This window comes from Macaca mulatta, chromosome 3 (genome assembly GCF_049350105.2).
Source record: "Macaca mulatta isolate MMU2019108-1 chromosome 3, T2T-MMU8v2.0, whole genome shotgun sequence".
NCBI classification, from domain to species: domain Eukaryota; kingdom Metazoa; phylum Chordata; class Mammalia; order Primates; family Cercopithecidae; genus Macaca; species Macaca mulatta.
The window spans coordinates 7933752-7954424 of record NC_133408.1 but is presented as its reverse complement, the minus strand read 5'-3'; the positions used below and the strand labels follow the sequence as shown (position 1 = coordinate 7954424).

General features: G+C 40.1%; 1 protein-coding gene across 5 annotated transcripts in view; it reads left to right on the top strand.

Moving 5' to 3' along the window:
- Positions 1–20673, top strand: part of SH3BGR (SH3 domain binding glutamate rich protein) — a 66541-nt gene that overhangs the window by 42881 nt on the left and 2987 nt on the right. For all 5 annotated transcript variants that reach the window (XM_015132871.3, XM_015132870.3, XM_077995753.1 and 2 more), the window contains 4 exons: positions 7554–7628; positions 8948–9040; positions 18260–18289; positions 20458–20593. In XM_015132871.3, coding sequence (XP_014988357.3) covers positions 7554–7628; positions 8948–9040; positions 18260–18289; positions 20458–20559 — 300 coding nt within the window. In that variant the 3' untranslated portion in view covers positions 20560–20593. The remainder of the gene's footprint in view (positions 1–7553; positions 7629–8947; positions 9041–18259; positions 18290–20457; positions 20594–20673) is intronic.

The window sequence follows — 20673 nt, the reverse complement described above, 5'->3', positions numbered from 1 at the left end:
GACCTCAAGTGATCCACCCACCTCGTCCTCCCAAAATGTTGGGATTACAGGCATGAGCCACCACGTCCAGCCCCGTTTCAATTTTTATTATTTAAAATTACAATTTCCACTTTATTTTTCTCCAGAGAATAGTTTTTCTTCAGTCTTTAAGGCCTCAGCTCCTTACATGGGCTTTGGTCAGGGTCATGGGGCAGCACCCGCAGGTCTAAATAGGGGTGGAGGTGTTCGGTCCTTGCAAGCTTCACGAGACTGATTCCTCACTACTTTGTTTTAATATTATAAACTGCACAACTCACAAAGTAATGTAGTTTCATATCCAGCTTGGGAAGCACACAGGCGTTGAAGAAGCTTGCCTAGAAGTGCCCCTGACTGCTGTGGCCTCTACTATGTTTCAAATGACAATTTCTTAATGGCCTTGTTCTTGGGCACACATCAGGTATAGTTCATGCAGCAAATAGGCTACACGTGGCCGTGGCCCTTTTTGGTATGACCTTTGTTCCTTCTTTTATTTGTCATCTTGGAGGCACAGACTGGAGCTGGTCTCCCATTTTCATTCCTCTGTTTTATACTTTTTTGCTTTCTTTTGGGTATATGAATATATTTTAGACTTCCTTTTTAACTTATCTATTGTATTTTTAACTGTGCCTCTTGGCATTATTTGGTAGTGGTTGCTCTAGTCACTATAATATGTAAATATTAAAAAAAATTTTTATTTCCATAGGTTTTTGGGGGACAGGTGGTATTTGGTTACACAAGTAAGTTCTTTAGTCCCACTAATTTGTGAGATTTTGGTGCACCCGTCACCCAAGCAGTGTACACTGTACCCTATTTGTAGTCTTTTATTCCTCACCCCCTTCCCACCCTTTGCCTCTGAGTCCCCCAAGTCCATTATGTCACTCTTATGCCTTTGTGTCCTCATAGTTTAGCTCCCACTTATGAGTGAGAACATACAATGTTTGATTTTCCATTTCTGAGTTACTTCACTTAGAATAATAGTCTTCAATTCCATCCAGGTTGCTGCGAATGCCATTAATTCATTCCTTTTTATATATATATGATACACACACACACACAAACAATGGAAACTATACATATATATATATGTATGTATGTATACCACAGTTTCTTTATCCACTCATTGGTGGGCATTTGGGTTGCTTCCATATTTTGGCAATTGCTCATTGTGCTGCTATAAATGTGTGCACAAATATCTTTTTTGTATAATGACTTCTTTTCCTCTGGGTAGGTACCCAGCAGTGACATTTCTGGATCAAATGGTAGTTCTACTTTTAGTTCTTTAAGAAATAGCCATACTGTTTTCCAAAGTGGCTGTACTAGTTTACATTCCCACCAGCAGTGTAGAAGTGTTCCCTGTTCACTGCATCTACACCAACATCTATTATTTTTGGATTTTTGATTATGGCCATTCTTGCAGGAGTAAGGTGGTATCACATTGTGGTTTTGGTTTGCATGGGCTTTGGTTGGGGTCATGGGGCAGCACCTGCAGGTCTAAATAGGGGTGGAGGTGTTCCCTGATCATTAGTGATGTTGAGCATTTTTGCATATGCTTGTTGGCCATTTGTACATCTTCTTTTGAGAATTGTCTATTCATGTCCTTAGCCCACTTATTGATGGGATTTTTTTTTCTTGGTAATTTGTTTGAGTTCATTGTAGATACTGGATATTGGTCCTTTGTCAGATGTATAGATTGTTAATGTTTTCTCCCATTCTGTGGGTTGTCTGTTTACTATGCTGACTGTTCCTTTTGCTGTGCAAAAGCTCTTTAGTTTAATTAAGTCCCAGCTATTTATCTTTGTTTTTATTGCATTTGCTTTTGGGTTCTTGGTCATGAAATCCTTGCCTAAGTCAATGTCTACAAGGGTTTTTCTGATGTTATCTTCTAGAATTTTTATAGTTTCAGGTCTTAGATTTAAGTCTATGATTCATCTTGAGTTGATATTTGTATAAAGTGAGAGATGAGGATCCAGTTTCATTCTCCTACATGTGGCCTGCCAGTTATCCCAGCACCATTTGTTGAATAGGGTGTCCTTTCCTCACTTTATGTTTTTGTTTGCTTTGCCAAAGATAATTGGCTGTAAGTATTTGGGTTTATTTCTGGGTTCTCTATTCTGTTTCATTGGTCTGTGTGCCTATTTTTATACCAGTACCATGCTGTTTTGGTGACTGTGGCCTTATACTGTAGTTTGAAATCAGGTAACATGATGCCTCCACATTTGTTCTTTTTGCTTAGTCTTGCTTTGGCTATGTGGGCTCTTTTATGGTTCTATGTGAACTTTAGGATTGTTTTTTCTAGCTCTGTGAAGAATGATGGTGGTATTTTGATGGGAACTGCATTGAATTTATAGCTTGCATTTGGCAGTATGGTCATTTTCATAATATTGATTCTACCCATTTGTGAGCATGGGATGTATTTCCATTTGTTTGTGTCATCAATGATTTCTTTCAGCAGTTTTGTAATTTTCCTTGTAGAGGTCTTTCACCTCCTTGGTTAGGTATATTCCTAAGTATTTTATTTTTTTGCAGCTATTGTAAAAGTAGTTGAGATCTTGATTTGATTCTCACTTGGTCACTGTTGGTGTATAGGAGAGCTACTGATTTGTGTACATTAATTTCATATCTGGGAACTTTGCTGAATTCTTTTATTAGTTCTAAGAGCTTTTTGGAGAAGTCTTTAGGGTTTTCTAGGTGTTTAATATATATTCTTTTTTTTTTTTTTTTTTTTTTTTTGAGACGGAGTCTCGCTCTGTCGCCCAGGCTGGAGTGCAGTGGCCGGATCTCTGCTCACTGCAAGCTCCACCTCCCGGGTTTACGCCATTCTCCTGCCTCAGCCTCCCAAGTAGCTGGGACTACAGGCGCCCGCCACCTCGCCCGGCTAGTTTTTTGTATTTTTTAGTAGAGACGGGGTTTCACCGTGTTAGCCAGGATGGTCTCGATCTCCTGACCTCGTGATCCGCCCGTCTCGGCTTCCCAAAGTGCTGGGATTACAGGCTTGAGCCACCGCGCCCGGCTTATATATATTCTTAATATCTCACAGTCTACTTAGACTTAATGTTATAACACTTTCAGGTAATATGCAGAAATATTGCCATCATATGCATCCATTGACTGTTTCCCATACTTTATGCTATACTATCCTGTGTATCACGTTTCCATATACTATTAACTCTACTATGTAATGTTCCCATTGAACAGTCTCCTTCTTCTTCTTTTTTTTTAGTAGGGGGTAATCTTTTGTGCTTACCCAGACTTTTAAATTTCTGATGCCTTTTGAAGAGTGAAGTTTCCATCTGGTGCCATTTTCTTTCAGCCCAAAGAACTTCCTTTAGTCATTTAGCATTGTTTCGTAGTGCAGGTCTGCTGGCAATAAGTTCTTTAGTTTTCTTTTGTCCGAAGTGTCTTTACTTTGCTTTCATTCTTGAATGATATTTCACTGGATATAAAATTCTTAGTTGACAGGTTTTTTTTTTTTTTCCTTTCAACACCTTGGATCTGTTTTTTTCCCTTCTGTCTTCTGATCTCCATAGTTTCTGATGAGACATGAAAATAATTTGAAATCTTGTTTCCTATAGGTAGTGTATCATTTTTCTCTGGGTGCTTTTAAGATTTTCATTTTATCTTTGGTCTTCAGCCATTTGATTATGATATGCCTACCTATGATTTCTTTGGTGTACTTATTATTATTGGGGTTTTCTGAGAGTCTTGAATCTGTATCATTTACCAAATATAGAAAATTTTCAACCATTATATTTTCAAATATTATTTCTGCTCCATTTGTTTTCATTTCCCCTTCTGGCACTCTACATATATGTTAAATCTTTTGTTGTTATTCCACATTTCCCTAAGGCTTAAAATATTTTTCAGTCTTGTTTTTCTTTGATCTTCATATTGGATAATTTCTACTGATTTAAGTTCACTTATTTTTGTCTTTGTCATTTTCATTCTACATCCAGTCTAGTAAATTCTTTATTTCATATATTGTATTTTTCAATTCTGAAATGTTACACTTGTTTGATTTTTATAATTTCTATTTTTCTATTGAGAATGTCAGTTGTTTCATTCATTACAAGCATGTTTGCCTTTACATCTTTAAGCATAGTTTTAATAGCTGCTTTAAAAGCCTTGTCTGCAAATTCCAGCATCCACGTCTTTTCTGTGTTGGTCTTCACTGGTTGTTTTTTCTCCTGAGAATGAGTAACATTTTCCTGGTTCCTTGTATGTTAAGTATTTTGGATGGTATCTTGAACATAGTGAGTCTTGTGTTGTGGAGATTCTGTATTTTTACATTTTCCTGAAAAACATTGTCTATTGTGTTTGTTTCAGCAGGCATTTACTTTGTTGGACCCAAACAGCAAACTCTATGTTTCTAGTAGCAGCTATCCTATTACTTAGGATACTTTCAGTTGTACTAAGATCAATCTCAGTTGTGAATCAGAGGGTAAAAGTCTCTGGTTGTTTTTTTTTTTTTTTTTTGAGTAAGGATCTTGCTCTGTCACCCAGTTGGGAGTGCAGTGGCATAATCATGGCTCACTGCAACCTCAGACTCCTGGGCTCAAGCAATCCTCTTGTCTTAGCCTCCTAAGTAGCTGGTACTATGGGCATACATCACCATGCCTTGCTAATAAATTTTTTTTTGTAGAGAAAGGATCTTGCTATGTTGTCCTGGTTGGTCTTGAACTCTTGGCCTCAAGTGATCCTCCCACCTAGGCCTCCAAAGTGTTGGGATTACAGATGTAAGCCACCATGCCCCTTCTCAAAAGTCTAAATAAAATACTAGCAAAATATATTCGGAAGTGAATTAAAGATAATTCATCATCAAACAGAATGTATTCAGTTGCCATAATTCATTACATGAAGTGATTAATGGAGAAAAACCATATGATTGCACCTATAAGTGCCAAGAAGATATTTGATATAATTTATCAGATATTTCTAGTTAAGAATCGATTAAAATATAAGTAGAAGGAAACAACTTAAAATATAAAATACATTTATCAGAGGTAATTATAAATATAATGAACCATGCAATACTGAAGCATTTCTATTAAAATGAGAAGCAAGATAGGCATACCTGTTATCACCATATTACTTAACATTGTTTTAGGAGCTGTAGTTATTGTAATAATGTAATAAGTCTTATGTATACAAGACATAGATAAAATTTAAAAATTATCTTGGCCAGGCGCGGTGGCTCAAGCCTGTAATCCCAGCACTTTGGGAGGCCGAGACGGGCAGATCACGAGGTCAGGAGATCGAGACCATCCTGGCTAACATGGTGAAACCCCGTCTCTACTAAAAAATACAAAAAACTAGCCGGGCGAGGTGGCGGGCACCTGTAGTCCCAGCTACTCGGGAGGCTGAGGCAGGAGAATGGCGTAAACCCAGGAGGCGGAGCTTGCAGTGAGCTGAGGTCCGGCCACTGCACTCCAGCCTGGGTGACAGAGCGAGACTCCGTCTCAAAGAAAAAAAAAATTATATTTATTTGCATATGATATAGTCACATGCCTAAAAATCTTTAAAACTCTAGTGAAATGTATTAGAATTGGTAAGATGGTTTATTAAGTTTCTTGATGAAAGAAGAATATACAAAAATTTGTAGGTTTTGTTTACATTAATAATTATAAGTAGTAAGTTAAAATGTAAGAAGGAAAAATATCCCATTCATGGTAGTGATAAAAATCTGTAAAATGTTTAGGAACAAATTTATCAAGAGACATACAGGTCCTCTGTGAAGAACATAATTTAATTTTATTCTGAAGGACACTAACAAATACTGAAGAAATAAACCTTCAATGTCCCTGGATAGAATGACTTAACAACAAGGAATGAACATTTTCCAAATTAATAAATGTTTAGTGCTATTTCAAGCAAAATCCTATTTTTTAATTTTTGGAACTAAAGAAACATTATCTTAAAATGTCTTTGGAATAATAATTGTCTGAGAGGAGCCAAGAAAATTTTGAAACAGACTTTGTGTAACAACTTGACTTTCCAAATATTAAAATATGTCCTATAAGCTACAATGATAAAAGCAGTATATATTTATATGTATATCTGAGAAATATATTTTTATTTATATACGTGTATATAAAATATTTTAATTTTTATTTTCATTGTATCAGTATTTATATGTAGGATAGTGTAGAAACATAAATTTATGTATATATTATAATAAATGACAAATATATAATCTGGATTTAATGGGAAATGATGGTTTATATATAATATAGGCAAAATTTCCCATCTATCTGGCAGAAAACAAATGTAGACATTGACTTTACATCATATACTAAATTAAATTCCAGATGGATTAAAGCTCTAGATATTAATAACAATATAAAGTAATAGAAGGATATTTTAGAGAATAAAAGTTAGATAAATTTGCCCATAAAAAGACTAAAAACTAAAAAAAAATACAACAAAATCTGTAAAAACTATAGACTGGAGAAAAACATTTGTAACATGACAAAGGGTTAAAATTTTTAATATAGAAAGATACTCTAAAAATTGATAGTAAAGAACAAACAACTGAAGTAAAAATGAGCAATGCATTCACTGCAATGTCTACAGAAAGAAAAAATCAAATAAAATGGGCAAAACATATAAAGATAATTATTTGAAGAGGAAATAGAAATAGCTAAAAATTTATTAAAAATATGCCCTTATTTCCAATAATGATAAATGTATAAATGAAACAAAAAATGAAATTCTATTTTCTCCTCAACATATTGGTAAACATTAGAGATAACAATCATCTTCGCTGGTTATGAGGATAAAGGAGAAGGAGACATTTATGTATCACTGTGGGGATATGAATTGCTGCCACCTTTTTGAAAACTAGTAAGAATAACCTCACCATTTTATTCAGTTTAGTATAGTGTTATTTGTAGTGGAAGAAACATACAAACATTCAGAACACCCATTGACTGGAGAATGTATGCATAAATTATTATATATTTAATATGAAGCATATGTTAAAAATAATGATTCAATAGGATCGATCATATGAATTAAGTTGGACAAATGTCCATGGTACATTGAGCTAAAAATGAAGTCATGCAAACTGTGTTCCCATTTCTGTTTCAAAATCACAAAAATAAAAGAAAAATGACAATCAATTCCCCCCTAAAATAGCCTTATGTATTAGGATGCAGTGGTACCCTATCACATTTTTAATACTGATTATCACAGGAGGGTGGGATTGGAGGGTGTGTGTGTGGCTTAATTTGCACCCACGAACTTGCAGTGCCTCTGTAATAAAAACAACCTGATATTTTAAAAGGCTGGAACCCATTTTGTAAGTTGAAGGAGCATCAGGGAGGAGGTGTAGACTTAGTCCTTCCCCTAACCCACAGTGTGACATTTTCTGCCTTTATTTTCCTGTCTCTGAAGTGTGGGTGGTAATGACTGCCCTACCTACTTAGTGAAGATAAGATTAAGGATGAAGACAAATATAGTTTGAATAGTTAAGACATTGAAATGCAAGCTGTTGTCCTTAAGAAAATTCTCAAACACTCTCACTTTACATAATGCAGGTGACAAAATCACCCGAGGATGCATCGTCCCTTCCCAATGGCGACGTAGTGGGAGAGGCACCGAGCACCACAGAGGTAAGCGCTGGTGTCTCGAGCCATCATCCCCATGCTAGCTTCCTCAGAATGTCTACTTCATCCTAATATCTCTCTCTCTCTCTCTCTATCCATCCACCCATCAGTCTATTATCTATCCATCTATCTAATCAATCATCTATTGTCTGTATCTATCCATCCATATTAGTCTGTTTTCATACTGCCATAAAGAACTGCCCAAGACTGGGTAGTTTATAAAGGAAAGAGGTTTAATTGACTCACAGATCAGCATGGCTGGGGAAGCCTCAGGAAACTTACCATCATGGAGGAAGGTGAAGGGGAAGCAAGGCACCTTCTTCACAAGGCAGCAGGAAGGAGAAGTGCTGAACAAAGAGGGAAGAACCCCTTATGAAACCATCAGATCTCGTGAGAACTCACTCACGATCACGAGGACAGCATGGGGGAAACCGCCCCATGATTCAATTACTTCCATCTGGTCTCTCTCTTGACATGTGGGGATTATTACCATTATGGGGATTATAATTCAAGATGAGATTTGAGGGAGGATACAAAGCCTAACCATATTATCATCCATCCATCCATCCATCCATCCATCCATCCATCTATCTATCTATCTATCTATCTATCTATCTATCTATCTATCTATCTATCTATCTATCTATTTTTATTTCTATCTATCTATCTATTTTTATATCTATCTATCTATCTATCTATCTATCTATCTATCTATCTATCTATCTATCTATCTATCTGTGTCTGTATGCCTGCCTGCCTACCTACCCATGTTTGTCCATACATCCATTCCTCCGTCTGTCTGTTTATCTATCTGTCTCTGTACATTATCCATCCATCCATCCATCCATCCATCCATCCATCCATCCATCCATCCATCCATCTGTCCATGCATCCATCCATTTATCCATCTATGTATGTTTACCTGTCTACTTTATCTTTCTACCTTATCTATCTTCTTAATTTTTAATCTATAAAATTATAAGCCTCCCTCCATACAAGCAATAGAAAACACTGTGTGAAGATAGAATTCTTTGAATCTCTCCTCATCAGCCTGAAGTGGGTGAATTGAAACTCCTCACTTAGGCAGTTTGTTACCCTGCAACGCACATAGGTTGTATCTTTGACTTATCCCAGTCGGCATTTTGGGGTTTGGAGATCCTATGCTCTGGTTGCTAAGTGACCTAATGAGTGGGCAGTCTATGTTTGCTTCATTTATATACTGTGTGTCTAAATAAGAAAGCCACAGCATATGTGGCCTGGTTTTTTTTTTTTGTTGTTGTTGTTTGTTTTTTGGAGCTCATATCCTGGGTTTCCTTTATGACCAGGGATCAGAGAAGGCTGAAGAAGGTGGAGAAACTGAGGCACAAAAAGAGGGCAATGAAGATGCGGGCAACCTCCCTGAAGCCCAGGAGAAGAATGTGAGTGTTCACTTTTTCACATCAGTTTGACTGGATTCTCTGCTGTTCAATAGAGACTTTTATAGGGCTTGTACAACTTGACTCTGGGCAAAGCAATCAGAAAGAGAGTGAGTAGCTGTGAGTTTAGCTGGGGAGGAAGCAGGTAATTTCTACTGATGTGTTAAGCACTGGGGTCCTGGTGCAGAGAGGGCTAAAGGGAAGACGAAGGAGCCTGAACCTGGGCCTGGAGGGAGCTGGTTAGACAAGGCTTGGAGAATTTGTTGTGGTGTTGTTATGGCTGGGTTAGGTGCATGCTCTTTATAAACAAGGGCCCTTTCTGCTTAGTCGTGATTAATGACAGACTCCTAGCTTACACCCACCCAGGAGCCCTGCCCAGTGGGGAAACAGAGCTAAGGGGGTTCAGTATATCTGGGGGAAGACAACAGGAACTTGAGGATCAAAAGGACTCCTTGGGGAGGGAAACTGACACTCAGTTAAGTTCAATCAGGGAAATAGCAGATCCTGGTGAAGTCACATGATTAATTCTAAAGGGGTTCCCATGCAGGAGCAGCAGGATAAGGAGTGGGCAATGTTGGGGAACACTGTGCTTCTGTGAGTGCCAAGCTGAGATAATGGGGGATGGGAAGGGCTACTTCTTCAAGGAGTTCTGAAAACATGCTGGGAAGCCAGGTGCCAAGGAAGGAGCCTGGTGGGGCTGGGAATGGGGTGCAGGCATTGGTCTGGGCCTCTTTGGAGGAGAATCTCAGAGGCCTTCTCCACTGGATCAGTTGTAGCAAAGACTATTTTCAAACCCTGATGGTTTGCTAATTTATTTATTCTGGGAGAGGTGTGGGAGCTTTTATGAGAGCTAGACCCTCATTCACCAGATAAAATGTGGCTAGAAAGGGGCTGAAACCCACACCCACACTATGGAAAAAGGGGTGTGGGGCTGGGCATCGATTTGTCTTTACCTTAAAGAATTTAAAATCGGAGGGGCTAGGGAAGGAAATTCCCGATATTTAGACTTATATTTGAAGTAGACTGCTATTTCAAAAGTTGATATTACAACTCTGAAGTTTTTGTTTTAAAGAAAGACAAAATCTTCAATCTTGACCTAGAAGTTAGATGGTGTTTCATGTCAGCCTATGTAATTCAGAAACAATACTTTAAAAATTAAATATAGTGACAATTTCATTATCTTGTAATTAAAAAAAAAATCTGTTTCACAATTTGAACTTTTCATGAGTTGCCTAATGCACCCTTACAGTCATATTGATGAATACTTTGAAGTTGAGTTTGCTTCTTTTAAGACATAGAGACAAGGATGAAAAGCATTACACCCCAGCCCCTTTCTCCCGTGAGACCAGCAGGGAGGTAGCATGTTTATAATCAGATCCTGCCCCCTGCAGCCAGGGTGGGCATTGCTTCAGCTTGTCAGCCACTGGGCTGGGTTAGTTCTATGAAGTGATGAATCACCCAGCTTTTACGTTCTCTTTGCTACTACTTTTTAAAATTGTGAGCCTTTGACAAAGTCAGTTATAACCTTGTGAATCCTGATAGGAATTAAAAAAAACATTTTTTTTGTTATTTTTGTGTGGGCCATGGTGAAGAAATGACCGCAAGTGAAAAATATTTTTATTTTAGATGAATATATTGCTAACATCATATTATCAAATTCGCTTTTCAACTCTTTAATACTATTTATCCTACAGAAAGACAGGTTCTGACTTTTTCCGGTTTGAAAACCAACACATGCTCTTTGATTTACTTTAATTTAATTAAATTAGAAAAACCCTCTGTGATTGTCAGTAAACAGATGAGAAATGTTGTAAAAACATGATTAACCCTTATGAGTATATATGAAAATAGGCTGAACTTTAAAATTTAAGAAGGAGACAAACACCGCTTAGATATTTAGAATGCTTTGCATGTTGTGCTTCAAGAACTTGCTGGCTTGTTTTGACGGTCTTTGGTTTGTTGTTAAAAGCTGCGATGGGGCCAGGCACGTGGCTCACGCCTATAATCCCTGCACTTTGGAAGGCAGAGGTGGGCAGATCACTTGAGGTCAAGAGTCTGAGACCAGCCTGGCCAACATGGTAAAACCCCGTCTCTACTAAAAATACAAAAATTAGCCTGGTGTGATGGCGCATGCCTGTAATCTTAGCTATTTGGGAAGCTGTGATGGGAGGATCACTTGAACCCGGGAGGCAGCAGTTGTAGTGAGCTGAGATCGTGCCACTGTACTCCAGTCTGGGCAATAGAGTCAGACCCTGTCTCAAAAAGAAAAAAAAAAAAAAAAGCTGAGATGGGAGGACATCACGGTCTTTTTGTAAGGGCATCTCTCCTCCCAGGGCACCCCAGTCATAGACAGGCTGATAGGGAATCGGAAAGACAAGGGAGAGCTGTGTGTGTTTTGAACATTGAAAGTATGAGACATATCCTAGTAGTTTCATGTAGGTATGACACCTCTGGTAAATCCAAGGCTTTAAAATGCCTAGCTCTGTTGAAACCATCTTGAGGCGATTTCTTTTTGCTCCTCTTGGCTCACTGTGGATAAAACAGAGGCGCTTCCCTGGGCTTCCCTCCTTAACCAACACGCTGCAGTGGATATAAAGTTTAGAATATTCGTGGGCCCACACTTGGTTCCTAAGACTCCCGGGCAAGGAATATCAGCTTCCTTTATTTCCTTACAGTCCTCTGTCAGCTCCGTGTGCCCACCTCATGGCTGGCAGGAGCTTCCAGCTGGGTGGGGTGTTTTTGTCCTCCTGAGGGTCTCACAGCCATCCCGGGGTCGTTAATGGTGACCGGGCAGGGATTGGGTGCTGGATATTTGTCTATGGTGGTGTTTCTGCTGTCTGTCCCTTGGCACGGGCCAGACCCTCTGCTCTGGCTGGACACAGACTAGCTTTTCACAGTGGCTGGCCTTCTGACCACGGACGCTGCTGCCTGTGCAGAGTGCCTTGTGTTACTTAAATGTGCCAGTGGTCCCCGGCTCTGTTTCTGTGTGCGAGCAGGGCCTGGGCAGTACCCCTCCTGGAAAATCCTTTTTTCCTCCTCAGTCTGGCCACCTCCATCTTGCCAATTCCAAGCTCTTTTTTGTTTTGTTTTGTCTTCAGGTACCGCCTAGCTTTATCACCCCATTAGCCTAGGGTTGTGAAAACCAGGGCCTGTACTTTCTTCCTTGGGGGTGGAAAGCCAGAACAAATAGGTGGTGTGTGGAAAGAGAAAATAACTCTTACTCTGACCCCTCCACCCCCTCAGCTTTGTGGAGCAGAAAGAGCAAGTCACAATTCATATCCTGGCTTTCAGCCATGCTTATTAGGAGAAGGAATAGAAATAGTTTTAAACATTTTATTCTGATAAAACTATAGACTCACAGGAAGTTTCAAAAATAATAGAGTCTTGTGTGCCCTTCACCCAACTTCCCCAAATGGTGACATCTTATCTAGCCTTAATACAATAATGAAACCAGAAATGCGATGCATTGGTGCATTTCTGTTAACTAGATGACAAACCATATCAAGTTTTTACCTTTTTTTTTTTAAAAACCTGCCTTCATTTATGTGTTGAAAACAATTGTAATGTGTGCAGTAAAAACACAGAACAAGCAAAAAACCTTTCTCCGGAACCTGGCAATGTTCAGCTGAGTGATAAACGAGGCAAGTGGCTAAGTCAGGGACAGGCTCATCTGATCTCTGCTATGAAACATGCACACTCGACACACACTTGTAGGCACTCATACAATTCCATTTAATGGAGAGGAATATTTACCTAATGTTTGACATTGATTTAAAAAAACAACAGAAATGTAAACAAAAACTATTATCTTCTTTAATAATGTGGACTTCCCCTGACCACCTCCTCAACCTCCAGGGTTCTTAAATGCAAGATGCCAAGATGTAAATTCTCTCCTTGATAATGGCTTGAGGCAGGAGGACTTGGGAGGTCAGAAGGGTGAACACTGAAAAGACCATGACTTCATGCCTAGGAAGATCTTAGTGTAACTTGAAGAAATAGGGGAACTCATGGGGCCTGGCCTGATGACCCAGGGAGGGTGAGGGGCTAAGGAACCATCGCCTCAGGAGTAAAGGAGGAAAACAGAAGGTCAGCTCAGCTTCTGGGCATTCTGTAAGAAACAAATTGCAGACTGGGACATCACGAGAGCTTTAGAAAATGCTGGAAACATTGTACCTTGTGCAGGTTTAGTTTCTTTTTTTGATCAACGTACAATTATTTAAAATGGTGTGCTTTGTCAGTCCCGTCATCCGATCTGAAAGTCATGAGGCCCTTGCTTGACAGACAATATGATTATGGTCTGTAACCACCCCTCTTGGCATCCTCCAATAGCAGTCTTGAGAAAAGTTTCAGGGGACAAACATTGATGTAGGTTTGTGGGAGGAGTCACGGGTCTCAGGCTGGGTTCCTGGGGTGCCTGAAGCTCGAGAGGACTCTCCCTCTGTCCTCTCATTTCCAGCCGCTCTGAGGCTGGCTTCCCTTGTAGGACACGCTGGGCTAGCCCTTCACTATCTCCCACGCCTGCCACCTGTTCCCACTGAACGTTGCCTGGCACTCACCACCACTGACACCTGTCCTTAGTTCTGGCCACTCGCCACCTCTGCAGTCTGCTTTTCTGGCCAAGTTTCCAACAAAAATATCTGCTGTGGAAGGTTCTAAGACTTCCCACTTGTGAGGTTTCTCTCTTCTGGCTTTCTCTGAAAAACAAGGTGAAATTACTTTAAGGTGTGTGCTTCCTCAAATGATGATTATGTGAGATCCTGGCTTAATTGACTGGGTGATTATAATTATCTTAAAAAATGCTTTTGTGCATATAATTACTTGCCAACCATGAAAGTCAATTCAGTTTTACAAAGATGACTTTTAAGGATCTGCCTAATTCCAGTATTTTATAATTCTGTAAACCAAGGTTGGAAGCTTATTATTATTTTTATTTATTTATTTTTTTAGAGACAAAGTCTCATTCTGTCACCCAGGCTGGAGTGCAGTGGCATAATCATACTGGGCTCGAGTGATTCTTCCATGTCAGCCTCCCGAGTAGCTGGGACTATAGGCACAGGCCACCCCACCCAGCTAATTTTTACATTTTTTGTAGAGATGGGGTCTTGCTCTGTTGACCAGGCTGGTGTCAAACTCCTGGCCTCAAGTGATCCTCCTTCCTTGGCCTCCTAAAGTGTTGGGTTTACAGGCATATGCCACCACACCCAGCCATTATTTTTAAAACTAATATATCCCACCTCATTCTGTGGGGGATTTGAAGCTGAGCTGGAGTAGCATTACATAAATGCAGCCATTCAACACCTTATGGACAGATTGAGTGCTGCCACATGCCAGGCAGGATTCCAGGGACTGTGGAGGGAGCAATGAAAATGACAGAGTCACCGCTCCCACAGAGCTTATGTTCTGGGGGAGCTTGTGATGATAATATCCAAAGTTCTTCCAAGCTTACTTATCCTTTTGAGGCTAAGTATTTTTATGCATTCTCTGAGCAGTCACTTTCCCTGCTTAACATATCTTTTAAGATATTAAGGTCAATTCAAATATTGATAAAGAATGCTAGGGGCCAGATCTGGTATCTCACACCTGTATTCTCACCACTTTTGGAGGCCGAAGCGGGTGAATCAGCTGAAGGTCAGGAGTTTGAAACCAGCGTGGCCAACACGGTGAAACCCTGTCTCTACTAAAAATACAAAAAATTAGCCAGGCTTGGTGGCGGGTACCTGTAATCCCAGCTACTCGGGAGGCTGAGGCAGGAGAGTCGCTTGAACCCAGGAGGCAGAGGTTGCAGTGAGCTGAGATCGTGCCACTGTACTCCATTCTGGTCAATGAGAGCAAAACTTCATCTCAAAAAAAAAAAAAAAAAAAGAGTGCTAGGTTCCTCCATGGTTGTTGCTAGCTAACTATAAAAGTTGAGACTTACATTCCTGTAAGACTTCTTACTGCCCTCCAGGCCAGCTCTATGGTTGACCTTATTTTATTTATATATTTTTTATTATACTTTAAGTTCTATGGTACATGTGTACAACGTGCAGGTCTGTTACATCTGTATACATGTGCCATGTTGGTGTGCTGCACCCATTAACTCGGGTTGACCTTATTTTTAATAGTGTGTATCTGGTTAATTCATTTGTTTCAGCTGAATATAATTAATAAAAATAATTGGATTCAGAAGAATGTAAAACTCTACGTAATCAATACTTCTATGGTACATATAATGAATTTTATTCTGATCCTATGTGAAGAAGAAAATTAAAGTTCTTTGAGATCTAAAGAGTTACTAATAGATTTCATGTGTTCCTCTATCCAATCCCTAACATATATTTATTGAGCTTGCCTGTTGGTTCCAGACAGTGGCCTGGAGGGGCCAGACAGTTCCCAGAGATCCAAAAATGAATAAGACACAGGGTATGCCCCCAAACACGTAGACTAGTGAGGGAGACAGGTAAGTAAATGATGATTATGGGAACAAGTGAGAAGGTCCTTAACTCAACCTTGTGGGTTAGGAAAGTCTCCTTGGAAATGTTTTGAGCATATCCTGGAAGGTGTGGCCAATGTGAGAAAATTGCATGTGACTCAGGATGGCTGAAGTAGAGTGGTAAGGGATGAGGCCAGAGGGGTACGCAGAGCCAAACAGCCTTTTCACTCTTCTAAGGAGATGTATTAGTCTGTTCTCATGCTGCTAATAAAGAAATACCCAAGACTGGGTAATTTATAAAGGAAAGAGGTTTAATGGACTCACAGTTCCACATGGCTGGGGAGGCCTCACAATCATGGCAGAAGGCTAAGGAGAAACAAAGCCATGTCTTACATGGTGGCAAACAAGAGGGCTTGTGCAGGGGAACTCCCATTTACAAAACCGTCAGGTCTTGTGAGACTTACTACCACAAGAACAGTATGGGGGAACCGCCGCCATGATTCAGTTACCTCTACCTGGCCCCACCCTTGACACGTGGGGATTATTGCAATTCAAGGTGAGATTTAGGTGGAGACACAGCCAAACCATATCAGGAGGGTAGAGTATCTTGAGGAGATGGAAGTTTCTAAAGATGAGGGTAGCACAGTAAGGTTGGGTGCTTTTTGGAACGATCTCTCTGGCTGCAGTCTGGAGCACAGATTGGAGATGAGAAAGAAAAGAGGAGGTGATAATCACTCTTTAGGATCTTCCTTCAGCAACCCACTGAGCAAAGATGGCAGTCATGGCAGAGGAGGGGCGGGACATGGGCAGGATTAGGCAGGATTAAAGAGGCACAATCAACACACCACTGTGAAAGCAACACCTGGATTTTGCAGCAACTGCCAGACTCTTCTGCACATTATTTGAGCACCAAAACTTGGGGTGTCACCAGTGGCGTTTAACGTAAAGGTTAGTTTGAAGATTCCCAGTGCTGAAAAAGTCCTCTTGGACTGACAGACCTGGCCGGCACTGTCAGGCTTTCAGGTTCAGTGCCCGTCTCAGAACTATGAAGGTATTATTCTGGATATGGCTAAAAACATGAGGTTGGGCCAGGAGATGTGGGAGTGTGTTAGATCCTCTATAACTTGCCTTCTGTGATATTTATTTATTTATTTTAGACAGAGTTTTGCTCTTGTTGCTCAGGCTAGAGTGCAGTGGTGCAATCTTGACTCACCCCAACCTCTGCCTCCTGGGTTCAGGCGATTCTCCTGCCTCAGCCTCGCGAGTAGCTGAGATTATAGGCATGTGCCACCATGCCCAGCTAATTTTGTATTTTTAGTAGAGATGGGGTTTCTCCATGTTGGTCAGGCTGGTCTCAAACTCCAGATCTCAGGTGATCCGCCTGCCTCGGCTTCCCAAAGTGCTGGGATTACAGGCACGAGCCACTGTGCCTGGCCTACCTTCTGTGATTTTAAAAATTTTATTTTATGAACAGGGTCTTATTTTGTCACCCAGGCTGGAGTGCAGTGGCACAATCATAGCTCACAGCAGCCTCAAACTCCTGGGCTCAAGTGATCCTCCCGCCTCTGCCTCTGGATGCCTGGCTAATTTTTAACATGTTTTATAGAGATGGGGTGAGGAGGGTCTTGCTATGTTGCCCAGGCTGGTCTTGAACTCCTGGCTTCAAGTTATCCTCCCATCTCGGCCTTCCGAAGAGCTGGGATTACAGGCATGAGCTATTGCACTCTGCCACCTTCTGTGATTTTGATTTTTCCATTATTAATCTTGAGAAGCTGCCTGGTAGTGTAAGAAGGACACTTCATTAGGAATCAGTAGACTTGTAGTGAGTCCTGATTGTGTTGACTCCTTGTCCTGTGACCTTTGACTTTGGCAAATGACTTCCCTGTGCGGCCTCAGTGTCCTCATCTGTATAAACATGGTGCTGGGTAGAGAATGTATGTGACTGCAAGATCTCTTTCAGTGCCCCCTGTCGATGATTCCCTGAGCTCACTGCCTGAGTTGAAAGGCATTAGGAATTTTTAGGGACTGCTCTTAAGAACCTCATCTCTCTCTTTAATTAAAGCAATTGTGGCACTCTGGCTCCAGGGAGGTTTATGGGACCATTCTGGGAAGGGATGGAAAAGCTTTTGTTTTCTTCTTAGAGGCATTTTTAGGAACCGTAACCTGGTTCTCTTGCTTTGGTCTGGGGGAAACAGAAATTCCAGTGGGCTGTTGCTTTGCACAATAGAGACTATTGGAGCCTTAGGTGACCCCACCCACTCTTACCTTGCAAGTTTCTTTCTTTACCCAGAAATCAGTATTTAAAATACTATGTGATTCGGAAATGTTATCATTTTGTTCTCATAGAGGAAAAGTTTTTGACCTACTTTTATTAATTTGTTCAAAACTGAAATAAAGACATAGTTATAAGGGCATAAAGTCAGAAAAGACATTTTTGTTCAAATTTTTAAATTACTTGCATATGGTCTGAATTTCGCTAGATAGCGCTATAAATCTTTGGTATGCTTTAGAAATAGAATTAAATGTATTACTAAGCAGCATTAATAATTAATTACATTTTCTCAAGAGTTCAAGTGATGGGAAACTGTCTTTAATCTCACAATTATTTTAAGAGCTTGAAATATAAGGTATGAAAGAAGTAGGGATCACCCAGCTATCATATCTTTGCTATTTACTTATTTTATGGATAAACTAATATGTTGTTCATTTTGATTAGCTTGTTTTTTATTATAGTTTGCTTGATTTTCAGATTTGACTTTAAGCTTACTTGAATTATGTTTTTTTCTTTAATTTTGATTTATGGATATAAGGAAGAAGAAGGAGAGACAGCCACAGAAGAGGTACAGTTGACCATCTTCAACAGCTGTGCTTAATCTGCTTAATAAAAACATCTTTTAGGTGGGAGGATTGCAGCTTTAGGCACGTTCTTAATGACATAAGAGAGTGATGCAACCCACACACCCAGAAAATCCTCCTTTAACCTGCTGAGAAGGAAAGTAAGTTGGAGATCAGTTTGTCTGAGGAAGGTGGAGAGAGAAACAGGGCTCGGCTCTTGACCCTGTTCTGAGCCCCCTTGGGTGAAGGTATCTTCTGTGGTTTCTCACTGATGTCAGGCCAGGCCAGGGCACTGGCTGGAGATGCCTGCTCCTTGTCCTTTTCCACGCTGTTGAATGCACTGGGTTTAGGAATCCTGCATGGTGGTTAGTGGTGTTTTCATTGAGGGAGGGATTCCTACTTATGTTGATGTTTTTGAACATCTTTGCATTAATCACTTTGTTTTCTTGTTGTTGTGTTTTGTTTGTTTTTGTTTTTTTGAGACAGGGTCTCACTCTGTCGTCCAGGCTGGAGTACAGTGGTGTGATCTCAGCTCACTCCTACCTCCGCCTCCTGGGTTCAAGTGATTCACCTGTCTCAGCCTTCTGAGTAGGTGGAATTACAGGCACGTGCCACCACACCTGGCTAATTTTTGTATTTTTAGTAGAGATGGGGTTTCACCATGTTGGCCAGGCTGGTCTTGAACTCCTGACCCCAAGTGATCCACCTGCCTCGGCCTCCCAAAGTGCTGGAATTACAGGCGTGAGTCACCGCACTGGGCCTGGATTAATCACTTTAAAATGCTAGAGAATTAATTTAAAATTGTGAACACAAGGGTAGGGAGAATAATTTACTAAGTTACATGTATTGTCTAGATATTTCAGCACAAGGTCATCAACATTAAAGAGAGTCCCAAATGTCAAAAGAAAGGCCCCCAAAGTAACTTTTGTTAACTTTTGAAATGACAAAATTCATGATCTTTATAGAAAATTTAAAAAATGCAGATAGAAGAGGAAAATGAACATAGCTTTTAACCCTCATTACCCACACATAACCACTCTAGCTACACACACACACACACACACACACACCCCATCAATTTTTGATGAATACTCTTGTAGTCTCCTTTTTTTCATGGAATGTGCCTGTATTTGGGGAGGTATTAAGTATAAATCTGCTTCATTATTTTAAATGTTAATATATCAAACCAACCCCTCTTCTTAGACCCAAAGATTGTTTCTAGTATATTCTACACCATGATTTCTCATTATTTATATCTTTCCAATAATTATTTCTTTTGTTTCTCTCTTGCTAGGCCAGCTTCAAAATAGATTTTTAAAAATAAGATAAAAAACATGCTGTTAATTTGGAAGAAATTCCAGATTATATATGTAGGTTGCTGATAAATTTTGCTTGAAGAAATTAGCTTGTTACAAGAAAATATAACCAACTTGTGCATTTAACAGCTTATCCTTTCTGACAAAATTCGATTTGCTGATTCTTTTTGTATTTTATTCTTCTAACTATATATATACACCTTCTGAATTAGTAAAGGTTATTTGCTGAGAATGGTTTGTTAATATGAGTGGAGACTGTACGCTTAAGAGAGATTATAAAACCTGTTAGAATTAGCGTATCATTCTAAAGCACCATTCCAAATTGAGGAGTCTGTGTTTAGAAGGATTTTTTTTTGTGTGTGTGTATGTATGTGTGGTGTGGTGTATGTGTGATATATGTGTATTTGTGTGTGGTGTATATATGGTGTGTGGTGTGTTTGGTGTGTGGTATGTGTGTGATGTGTGTGGTTTGGTGTATATGTGTGGTGTGGAGGGGATGTATGTGTGGTGTATGTGTGACATATACGTGTATTTGTGTGTGGTATGTGATGTGTGTGGTGTGTGTGGTCTGGTGTGTGCGTGTGTGGTATGTATGTGGTGTGTGTGGATGTGTGGGTGGTGTGTGTGGGGGTGTGTGTGCTGTGTCATGTGTGTTTCTGTGGTGTGTGTTTGGGTGGTATGTGTATGGGGTATGTGTGTGGCATGTGTTTGTGTGGCATGTGTGGTATGTGTATTTGTGTGTTGTGTGGTGGGGTGTGGGAGGCTCTGACCTCTAGTCCAGCCTTTTACAGTTTTTTTCTCACTGTATCCTTGGCCCTTACGCTCCTTAATACTAACGTAATTTTTGTGAAAATAAGACGGAGTTAACAACTACGGAGGGTGCGGAAGGGGAAGCCGAGGAGGAGGAGGAGGAAGCTGCAGAAGGAGAAGAGGAGCCTGGAGAAGAGGAAGATTCCTAGGCCTTTTCATGCTTCATTTCTTCCACCTCTCCAGGTAGCTACAGGATTCTGGGGTGGAAAAGCTGCTAGTTACTGTATTGTATGCTATCTGCAGCACATTTTGCTTAGTAATAG